Source organism: Topomyia yanbarensis, chromosome 1 (assembly GCF_030247195.1).
Source record: "Topomyia yanbarensis strain Yona2022 chromosome 1, ASM3024719v1, whole genome shotgun sequence".
Taxonomy (NCBI): Eukaryota; Metazoa; Arthropoda; class Insecta; order Diptera; family Culicidae; genus Topomyia; species Topomyia yanbarensis.
The window spans coordinates 200457100-200469370 of NC_080670.1; the positions used below are offsets into that span (position 1 = coordinate 200457100).

General features: G+C 45.3%; 1 protein-coding gene across 2 annotated transcripts in view; it reads left to right on the plus strand.

The window, feature by feature from the left end:
• Positions 1-12271, plus strand: part of LOC131687645 (neurobeachin) — a 186763-nt gene that overhangs the window by 147264 nt on the left and 27228 nt on the right. For both annotated transcript variants that reach the window (XM_058971732.1, XM_058971740.1), the window contains exons 16-17: positions 6782-7507; positions 8083-8192. In XM_058971732.1, coding sequence (XP_058827715.1) covers positions 6782-7507; positions 8083-8192 — 836 coding nt within the window. The remainder of the gene's footprint in view (positions 1-6781; positions 7508-8082; positions 8193-12271) is intronic.

Sequence of the window (12271 nt, forward strand, 5' to 3'; positions counted from 1 at the left end):
GCTATGATGACGTACCAGGAAGAACAGTAAAATGAAATAACCTTTTGTCTACGCATTTCCTCTCTGGTCATCATTGTATCAGACAAAACAAACTTTTTCCTCGACTTCCTAGGACACCAGGACAGTCAGTAAAAAACCAGGACATGTCCTGGAAAAAGAACTATGGTCACCCTATCAATGGGCACAAGGAAAGTTAGTAGCTATTGAGCAGTTTCGAATCGGGGAAATACCCTATGAGGGTGACTCTTGAGAGATGCGAGCTAGAGTTTTCGACATCTCCGGATCGGTTCACATCTCGGCGGATTCCGACGTTTTCGACGGTCGTGGACGAACCGATTACGAACAGGGAAAATATATAAAGGCAAAAAAGGATAAAAAGCAAGAAAAAATATTAACAAAATAACATGCGCATGAAACGTAGAGGATCTAAACAACTCCAGGGAAAAAGAGGTGCAAGAGCACAATCCCTCCCAAAGTAATACCTAACGGTGGTCCCGAGAGGATGAAAATACGAAGAAAAAAGAGCTTCAGGTTTAATCAGTAGGTGTACTGGAGAAATAACAGTATAGAACCGACAGTACCACGTGCTTAGTCGGCTTCGGTCCCTTTTGAAGAGATCTCCTCGATGAAAAAAACATTCAAGGGGCATCAGGAACAGAAGTCCAGGGGTTCAACGAACCATTCTACCCCCTTCGGACCTTCTGCGAGTTGGGGAGCCGGCGTAGGATATGTTGGAGTTGGGCAGTGGGCTCTGTTGAACCTTTATAAAAAGTCATACAAATCCGAAAGCAACTCTGTCGTAGCGAGTCTCTCTTCCGCTCAAGGCCCCAAAACTGGAGTTCAAGGCACATCAGAATCGATGCAAGTGACATTCTATAACTGATCCCGTGCCGATCACCAATTGGTAGGCGACTTCGGACTGACAATCCTGCTGTTCTGTTCTCTTGTTCAAAGAAAGGTGTCACCGGCTTGGAAGGGCGAGTGGGTCAACAGTGCGACCACCTCTGTCCCGATAAAACCTTGGCAGGCCTCCAGGTACGTTCGAAACTTGTCACCTGACCTAGTGCCTAATAACCAGACCTAATGTCTGTAATTGTTTCGATTAACGTTGATCTCGCTCTAGGCATGATTTCGTGTCCAACCCAGGATTGGGCTCACTGCTTGCATAGATAACCAATGGATCAGAAGAAGCGATTACATTCGAGCGACCTGGAGGGGGAACCCACTAGCATAGATACATCCAAGAATTCCAGTCTGATTAAGGAAGTAAGCGGAGTAAAGAGGAACGCGATCGCGGTGAGCTGCAGAGATCGCTGGTACCCGCAGAAATTACTAGCAACGGCATGGTAAAGAGTGAGCCGCAGGAGAAGTCGCTCTACCACCCAGAATGATTCAAAACTTGGGAAATCGAGCACAATATGCATATCACTATCAAGCAGCATGAGACGAGCCTTATATCTGCCGTAACGTAACAGCCGCTTGAGCAAAGCGCCCTTGATGAATCCCGCCGAAAAATGGAAGTCTCAGAGCACACAATGGCCGAAGAGACACCGAAAAGTCACCGCAATACTCGCTCGGAGGAAACAGTGAGGGACACGCCGAGTGAGCAAGAGAACCCGAAGAAACAACAGAGCGAGCTGGAGGACATCAACGATCAGAGGAACGTTGGAAAGAACCATGGCTGGCGCATCGTGGAAAGTCAGCAGGCGAAGCGAAAACAAAACGGCAGCAGAAGGAAGAACAGGAGAAGAAACAAGAACGAAAAACGCCAGTCTCCCCAGAAGATGTACTAGGACGATGCACTGATCGTCGAAGCGAACGATAAAACGTTATACGCGGCTTTGCTCAAGAGAGTTTGAGAAGACCTGGAGGTGAAGAAGTTGGTAGAGAACGTCGTTAAAACAAAGCGCACGGTCTACCACGAGGTAATTGCAAAATCTTTAGACAGTGGAGAGTTCTATCACAGGAAGTCATGATCGAGGGCAATGATCTGAACGAGCTCACGATCGAAGAAGAACTTAGCGGTGCACTGACCGAGCAGTGCAACCTAGATGTACTGGCGACGATCCGGATTAGGAAGTCGTATGGAACCACTCAAAGGCGGCGATTTGACTATCGGTTGACGTTGCCAACAAATTGGCGAAGACGGGTAAGAAAAATGTCGGAGAGTTGCTATGTTAGTTACCAAGTAGATGGAGAGATGCTTCAGGTGCTTGGACTTCGGACATCAGGCGAGGAACTGCAAGGGCACGGACATGTCTACATTGTGTCTAAAATGCAGAAGAAAGGGCATGTACTATAAACCGAAGAACGGAAACGACCGGCTTCAAATAACCCTGTGTATAAAAAGTCGTAACCCATCTCAATCGGTGCGACATTGCACAACAACTGCTGTTGCAGTCGACAACGGAAACGAAGTACGACTTTGAAAGCATTACTTTTCCCGATAACGCGGTAACAAGGACCGCGGCAATCGAAAGCATGGTTGGTTTCCCTGTCCAAGTGGTGGTGGATAGTACAAGATCACCGGTGTATTCGTGTTTAGCTGTTATGCACCCCCGAAGTAGACACCGGAGCAGTACAACCGGATTTTGGACGCACTAATCGACTCGTTAGTCGTTTAACGCTTGGGTCGTGGAGTGGAGAAGCAGGCTGATCAACGGAAGAGGGAACAGCTTGTTGGAAGCCCTACAAAAATTTGTTCGTCTTGAGATACGCAATGTCATCTCTAGATGTAAGGCAGTGCAACGAAGAACATTCCGCAAAGACGGTCGCGAATCCATCATCGACGTAACACTATGCAAAACGTCGCTGATGGATGACAAGACTTGGCGAGTTGGTAAGCTGTACACACATATCTACCACCAGGCAATACAGTACACCATTGGTCGGCAGATCTGTAGTGTAACGCGTAGATTGAAGACTGGTGAATGGATGTGAAAAAGCACGGACCTCGACAAAGACCTTTTTGTTGAAGCACTTCGTGCAGACAGCATTTCCGAGTGCCGCCGAGCTGTTGGAAACGCGATCGAGGGTGTTTAACGTAACAATACCGATGATACAGGGGACGACATCCAGCGTATTTGTGGAACGAGAGGCTCAGTACCATCCTTGCTGTCTGCATAAAAGCAAGAAGACACGTTCAGGGAGCAAGATCTGAGGCAGTCAGAGAAGACATTCCGGGTGAGCAGGGCCGCTTTTAAACGCTAACTCCTAGGCCAACGCTTACCCTGTTATGTAGGCCAAGATCAAGGGTCCAACAAAAAAGCTATCATCTCTTCTCGAAGTGCGACTCAACCGCATGACCGGCTACACCGTATTTCGATGTAGACGGTATAAATGTTGGAGACATTCGGGTATCCAACGACGAGCTCCTTTCAGTGGTAAAAAGGACAAAATGAAGAGAGCTTCCGATCCGAAGCGGTCCGGTTTCCGACGTGGCACTCAAGTCTGCGATCCTGATGTTTCAAGAGATATTCGGGATAGTGCTACAGAAATGCCTAGACGAAGGCTACTTCCCGAATAGACGGAAGATCCAAAAGCTGATGTTGCTGCCAAAACTAACGAAGCTAAAGGAGATCCAGCATCGTATCGGTCTATATGAATGTCTATTGCTCTTGATAAGCTTCTGGAAATGCTTTTCCTCAACAGGCTGGTGAACTACGTGGAAAGAAAGATGATCGGTTTGTTGTAGAGTTGAATTCCGGAAAGGGAATCTAGCGCTGTTGAACGTGTGCTTCTGGGCCAGCTGGGAGGCTATCGCCGAGCACTCCGTACGAATCATTCTCAAAACTAAGGCATGGCGTTCCGGCCTGAGGTGCTGTGCTGAACTCAAAACGGAACCGGATCAAGCTGACGAAAACGTTTCATATAACGCTTGCATTAAAAAAGACAAAGTTCACCGATTTTTCATCTGAATACTCTGACTAGTTAATCTAAAAATTTAAGCAGGATATATCCAAAAAAATTACAGTTCTATCAGTTCGTTTATGGTAGCCATAGCGAAAGCAGTGAAGCAATTACGTTCTATGGTTTGTAAGTACAATCGGCTCTACTCCGGAGCGAAGAAGTCCATTATCGTAGCGCAATTTGTGTCGACCGGATACAGTCGAGTCCCCATATACAGGAAGATGTAGCAAGAGCTGAAGCAAAAACCGGCAGTCAAGATGGCGAACCCGTTTTGCGCCTTAGACCGGGAGGTCGGTGCCACCAACCCGAAGTATTTGGCCAGCATGGACATCGCCATGAGGAAGCGTAAGCCGAGGCTGGCCGTGTCGGAATTGGCTGAAGATGCTCGTTAATGATGTCTTCCCTGCGAAATGCTACGTGGTTGTGATCATGGACGATATCTGAGGACCGACGGTAATGACTAACAGGGGACCTGCTGCTTCACGTCCCTCAGGAAGGAGATGAGCAATGACGTTAAGTACATTTTCTACTTCAACCGTCGTCGAAGGTCCTCAGGAGACTGACGACTAGTGAGAAGGGAATGTCAAAGTCAGTCTTCCCTTTTTCGCAACTTGCGATTAATGTGGAGGTGTTTTAGCATGAAGTGCTTACCGAAAGTTGCTGCATTTATTATGAAACTCCACCCGAAGAACGATGTCATGTTCTTGTCGGATCTGGCCTTGACACATTACAAGAAGCGGTCGCTGGAGGAGACGGGACGCTCGAAGGTTCCATTCGTCCACAAGAACGTCAACCGCCGTAACGTACCTCAACTGTGTCCAATGACCAATTTCTTGGTGAGCCTGAAACGAGCGATTTATTCGAACAATTTCATGGTGACGTACAATCGTAGCAATCAACAATTTCGTAGCGATCAATAAGGGAACTAGAGAGTTCTTTCTTTTCAGCGACTATGGCCAAAGTTTCAGCCAATTGCCATAAGACCGGTAGTAGCTCTTAGCGAACGAGGCAGCCGAAACGGTGTTAGTTTCAAGGTGGAGTTCGACGATTACGGTACAATGGTATTACAATGTTGTCGAATAACTCATATATCTTTGAACACTGGTGACATGGGATAACAAAGTAAAAAGGACGAATAGGAGTTTTTATGGTTAGCGTGACCGACTAAAGTCCTGTAGCCAGACGCGCAAAATTTCGCTCAGTACAAATCGCTGATATTGTCTGTTGTTCTCTACTGCCATAAGACACAGGCCTTGAAGGAATCAGATTATCGACTACTCGGTTAGCTTTGCGTTCAATAGGGGCTTATAATTCACGGCCGACTACAGTGGGTTGGGCATGTAGCGCAAATGCCAGAAGAGACCAGTTAAAGTTACGGTTGTATGCAATCGATGCGCGTGCAGCGGGCGCTCAAGGAAACTGGAGAATGGTGGCTCAAGATCGAGTAAGCAGGAAAACCGAATATTTCCGGTCATGATTAGGAATACCCGGATTGTCCACAATGATGATGATAAGAGCATGGGGCCATTTCGCAGTCAACTGCTGCAGAAACGTTCTCACTACAGGAAGGAAAGGTTGATTCTTTTAAGGAGACTAGCAATGTCGAAAGATGTAAATATGAAGTCCATTATGCCAGATAATTTCATAACTTCGTCACCAGGTTGAATCTCTGGCAGAATTGTTTAGACACTTAAGGTTTTTTTATTTCTCTGGAAGCGGTGGGAAGCAGACAGACATGGCGAGAGTCACCCGATACAGGTCTGAATGGATTGATTCTGGATGCACTTGCAATCCAAAATCTACTGACTGAAGCAGACAACCCCGTGCTCGCGTAGATTCAAGCATGTCAAACTCCTCTACTACTCCATTTATCTCTACTTTGCGGACGGGTACGTAGGCAGGGTACTCCTTCGTACGGATCTTGTCTGTAGAAATGTTCCTTTCATTCTTTAGAATTGAAACCACAACCCTGAGTTTGTTTGGGCGAAAATTTCGGCCACGGCCGGATGTCGTTCCGCCAGCTGTTTCGAAATCTTTCGAAGATTTTATCTTTATCCGTTGGTCGGAAAAAAAGATCACGACCGAGTTTAATGGGTAGAACTTCAAACGGGCAATTGGAATCTTTAAGGATAGGTCTTGTTCGACATCTATTTCACCATCAGGTGGGTCTTTTTCAAAAGCGGACATTTATACGCGGGCCAAGAGCCCAACAAAAAGTAGAAACGTGAAGAATGCATTTTGGATATGGATGGATATTAAACATATTAATCAAGCACTGACGGATTGACTAAGAAAGGTTTCAGTGTTCCCAGCGAAGGCAAACCAATGATTATCACTCTCACTCTCGGTGTTATGTTTTTGCAGTCAACTTTGTTCAAGCTTAATTTCACTTCTGTTTTTCCTCACTACACTAAATGTATTTGTGTTTGTCTGTTTGTTGTTGTTGTATTATCTCTCTTTAGAAAAAACTGTCCGCCAACGCTCAAAGCTCATTGCTACTCATACCGCCAGCAGACCGAATTAAAAGCAACTACCTTTTCTTCCCATTTTCTTTTCTCTCTATTGTTTACTCCGATTGTTTTCACTCATGCTGCGCGTGCGCTTGTTCCCTCTCACCATCAACACAATAAAAAACACCGTAATCGTGAATGCGGGGGAACACATGCCAAACGTTAAAAAATACCGTTATTAATCAACGCGTAAACACCGCTCGAAACCATCATACGCTCCTTCCGGTTTTTTGTGGTGTATGTATTGCTAACAAAATAACTCCAATGGAAAACACACCATCACACACACCCACCAACCCAAACGATCAACATGCACATACACACACACATGCTCACCGCCACCATCACACACGACCGCGCAGACTCCAGCAATCGTCCGCTGTTCCCGCAATGGTCGCACCACGTCTATCCACAGTTCCTACCAGGTTCCCACCCGAGCCACCAGACGGTGCCATCGTCGTCACTGGCTGTTGCTGCAGCCGCTGCTGCTGCCGCCGCCGCCGCCGCCGGTAACACCACCACCAACCAAGGCTCGCAGCAACTGATGAGCTCATCCTCTTCGATAGCCCTCGGATCGGTTCAGAACTCTGCCAACCTGCAAATGATGCACCATGGTAGCAACAATACCATAACCTCTTCGTCCTCGCAGACGACTTCGTCGTCGTCCTCATCGGGACTGATACACGGTGGCAACAGCAACAACAACAATAATAACAACAGCAACAACAATGGGCTGATGAGTGCCCCCGTTTTGAACGGGCCAATGATCCCGATCGGTGCCTACAACGGCAATGGCTATCCAGGCGATATGGTTAATTGTTACGGACCGGGACCGACCGGTCATCATCACCATCAACAGCAACAGCAGCAGCACAATCTTACTAATAACAATTCACTTACGGCGGCGTTGAGTCCCGGTGGCGGTGTCGGCAGTCAATACGGTCAAAGTCATCTACGTACATCCGGTCGAACCGTCGGCGCCGGTGGACTGAACAATGGTCTGATTGGCCACCCGGCGACGGCGGCCAAGCTCGGCAAAGGACTCAATAACGGTGATAGTCATGTTTATCATTGTAACGGTATGACAGGTATCGTGTTCTGTTCTGGGCACTCTCACTGTTTTGTGAACTACTTCAAGTTTTGTTTCTCTGTGTTTTCGTTCAGTTAGTTGTTGAACATTTATGTGACTCCCTGTACCACCACCACCACCACGATCCGGGTTCCCAATCCTTCCGCGCTCGTGAACATATTCGAATGGACTGCACAACATTTGGATTTTTCGGTTCTTTTTTTTTGGCTGCCGCCGTCGCCGCCATCTTGCGTTCGTTTGCGTTTTTTTTTGCGTTCGATGATTTTCGTACAGTGGCTTATTGAGTTCGGTTGACCCCTCGGTTCGGATCTTTTGTTCGAACTTGTCACGCACACCACAACACACGGACCCTTCCCATCACCAACACCACCACAATCCGTCGTCATACACGCTTGACGCACACATGCACACTCGCACCGTACGGATTAATGTTCTTTTTTTAAGTTCCGTTAGAACAAGATAATGCCTTGTTTTATTAGTTCCCGTAGTTTTTTTTGTTGAGCTGTCTTTCTAGCGATTAAGAGTAAAACAATTTTCCACTAATGGTTTGATTTTTGTGACAATTCATTGTAGGAAACCGCTCGCTGCAGGACGGAGACTACGAGGTGATCGTGGTGGACGAGAACAACTCCTCGGTGATTGCCGATAATGATTCGCACTCGAGTGGACCCCTCTCGATTAAGGTGAGTTGGTTGTATTTCTATTCGGTGCTAAGAAATTAAAAATAATAATTCTCGTTACGCGATGTTAGTTAGAATTTAACATTTATCTCTTATTCAGAATGTTAACTTTTTGATATCTTAAGTAGCTATTTTCGTGTTGTAATGTTACCGCGTAGCGATTAATTAAATTGATGTTGCTAAGCTAACTCGAGATGCATGATTATGTTGTACTACCAACTAGTTTGGTTCACGGTTTTTTCGGGGGTGGTTTACCTTCTTAATTTGTTTTTTTTCTTGAATTTTGACCGATTCCCCTAGAGTTTTCGAAACCATCGAAAGAGTTCATAGTGGTCCAAGAAACTCTTATATAAACCAAGAATTTTGCTACCCATATTGAAGGGAATCTAGCCCGTTACAGTACCGATGTGACCCACTATATATAAATTTAGGAAGAGATTATTTATGATCGTTTAACTATTGCAGTAACTTGCCAAGAAGAAATTCGGATTGAAAACGTACAAGGTGCAGAACTGTTACGGGACGATCGCCAACAGTGTTACCAGAACGCCCACTCGGAACTCTACGATGATACTTAAGGAATACCGGTGCTGCGATAAGACCTACATCACAGCGGATTAATTCAGTGGATTTTGTGCTGAAAGACATGAGCCCACCAAATTATCTTGAACTCCGTCCAATCGAAACCTATTAGTTCATGATGAAGCACGAACTTCGGAAGACCAAAGAAAAAGCGAAGGACGAAAAGAAAATGTTTGGGAAGTAGAAAAAATTGAGAAAAACTATTATCGGCCTACACTTTAGGTATGTGCTTCGACTGTCTTCGGAAAGGTACATCGTTGGAAGGTCTGTCTATCCGATCGAAAATGTAAGAGATGTGTGTATGTGTGTGTTAACCATCCTATCTCCCACTAGCTGGTAGTGATTTACAGAAAAAAGATGTTTGCATGTATTTAAACATTCATGCAAATAACTTGGTTCACGGATTTAGAAAGGTGTTAGCTGATCGAAAATGTAAGAGATGTCATCAAAAACATCACACACGCAATTGCACGATTACTGCACCTTAGAGTCTCATAGGGATAAAAATCACCAGACACAGTCTGTCATCCTAAATACCAAAACGGTAGTATCGAAGCTTAACTCCATAAGTGTAATAATCGCTAGTGTCAGCGACAAAACACCATAAAAAAGGAAATGCAGCGAGCAAACAACATTTTTGGAGCAGTATTAAACATTGTAAACGCCGTCGCAAACAGATGGCATACCAAGTTCATCCATTGTCTCCCGTACAATTATTAGACGATCTTCAACGATCCACAAACCATCGATTTGATAAATTGGGAATAGCCAATTAATCACCTCCTCGAGGTTCTAGGTGCCCGGCAATACAAACATCTTCCAGAGCTTTGAGAAACTTTATTTGGTTGCATTATTTCCGGTGAATATAATCCATCATCCTAGGAATTCCATCCTGTGTACGCCCATTAAGTTACCGTCCAGGACGCCCATGATACCACTCAACATTTCTGGGAATGTGAGAAAGTCAGTCTAATCTACGACCTGTCTAAAAAAGTATAAAATGTGAACAGCATTTACTCGCAACTCAAAAACCCGATTCATCCGGCTAGATAAATTCGGTATTCATGGATAACTTCTTTGATGGTTTCGTTTCTATCTTGTTGAAAGACAACTTCAAATCAGCGCTACATTCGGCACCCCGCAAGGAAACCACCTCGGCTCAGTAGTATCTCTCATTTCAGTTCAAGGACGTCAATTTCGCATTACAGGCTACTATCAAACTTTTTCTTCGCCGACTACAGGAAAATTTTTCTACGGATACTACGGAACGTTTCATATGCTGTGCTCTTCAATATCGCCCATGGTGAGGTAGATTGGTTAACCGACGAGCTACGAATACCGTTGCCAGTTAATACCCCTCGCTAATCTCAGCATCCCAAACGTGCAGATCTTTAAGCCCATATTTGAGCCTTGCGTAGTAACTCTCCTGCGACTACCTTTCAGGAGAACGAACTACGGTCGCCACAGTGCTGTTGCTGGACTTCACCGATTTTTCAACAGAGCTGCCACCGTATTTGACCTCCACTTGACGAGAAATAGTAATGAAGTTCAGTTTATGTCTATCTTTAAATGTAACTAATCTAAGCAACTACGGCCGTAGTAAAAGCACCCGAAAACACAACAAGGCACATCTAGAGACAAATCATTCGCACTCAGCTTCTCGTAACCGGAACATCGAAGCCTGTTGGTTGCACCGTAATAACGAAAACCCCACCGAACGATGCCGCAGCCTATGTCAGTGTCGAAAGTCTAAAAACTAGTTTCTCGCTTACTCGAAACCGACGGTAGCCGCCGGCTACAGATTTTGGACTGACCTTTCAACACACCATTTTATTGTCGATGCAGATTCCGATGTGTTAACCTATCCAGCCTCTAGAAACGATAAGAGCCATGGACCATCGCCCTTCTAGGTCTCACGTTGCAATTGGACCAAAACTTCGAACATACGGAAAACTGATTGCTAGCAACCGACCTCGGGTTACGGCGTAGCGTATCATGAAACTTTTCGCTGGCCAACGTTACTTCGGCGATAATAGGTACCGATTTCCTTGCGCTCGTCGAATTTTTAGTGGATTTAAGCAACAAACACCTCATCGACGAAGGTACGAAATTTTTTACTAGATTTCGTGTTACAACAGTAGCGTTCATCTATATCGTTATTTACTTGCAGAGTTTTACGACTCCTTCCACCATGCGCTTGAAAATTCTTCAAGACGTAACGCATCACGTCCAGGTCCTTTCGTAGCCTGCAAATACTGTAGAATGGGTCCGGATATATCACGAGTAGCAAAGCTGGAATTCGCATCAATTATGGAGTTTTGAGATTTGTCGTTCGTGAAACAGTAGCTCAATCGTGTCCCCATGGATAAGAGGCAATTGGTGGATTGTTGGCGACCACAGAAGCCTAATCACTATTCTGTACCCTACATACACGATCTGCTGAACAACATTTTAGGCAAACGTGTATATGGATAACGGAAACGTGGAAGTCAAATCACATGATTTAGCACCACGTACTTGCAAAGTGGCCACTAAAAGATTCATGTCGTATTTCGGAGAAGTGGAATCCATTACGGAGGATACGTTGAGGAACTACTTTCCAGATATTTCAAATGGTGTTTTTGTGGTGAGAATGCGGTAGACCAACCCATTCCCTGCTACCTTACCCTGCAGTACACAACAGAAGGGGGTGATACCATTATACAGCGAACTCTATGTACATATCAAGGACAAACTAACACGTGCCAGTTCTGTGAACAAACGGCACATTACGGAGAACCCTGCCCAGAAACCGCTAAGAAAAGCTCATCTACAGAAAGAAATACCAACACTCAGTCTCCAATAACATTCCCTGAGCCACAAACGGTTGCCAAATTTGTGGCTGCTGTTCAAGCAATAATGACAGCTGCGAAAGCCGCGTCAAGTACCACAAAATCAACAGTTAATTCCAGCAATGAGGGAGCTACTAGTAATGACGGAGGGTTCACGCTCGTCACCCGAAAGGGAAAGAAGTTAGGAACAACACCTGATCGCGAACATCAAGGCAGTAACCCCGATGATGTCCTGGACATGTGCGACGACGACAGAGTTATGAATGACGCACATGATACAGTTGACGTGGATGCAAATATTTCCCCGTCACGGAAACGGATCTCTGCGCGCAATGGCAAGTCGCGCGTACGGAATCGATCTTAGTATTAATTGTTTATTATTTTTATTGTTTACATCATGTAAATATATAAAAGACCCACGGCTCCGTGAAGTTAACGCCTTGAGCCGTGCCAAATAAACGAATTAAAAAAAACGCACACCGTTATTAAGAATCGCAGCAAATAATGACTCTTCGATATTTTAACGTCATGGTCAAGTATCGAAAAGGAAGCGGAAGTATAGCAGACTCTTCACCCTGATTGGTTTGTTCTGTTGGTGCTAAGAATTTCAAGAAAGGTGATATTGGCAATACCGGAATCTGTGGCAGTTGACGCAAGGAAATTAAAGAT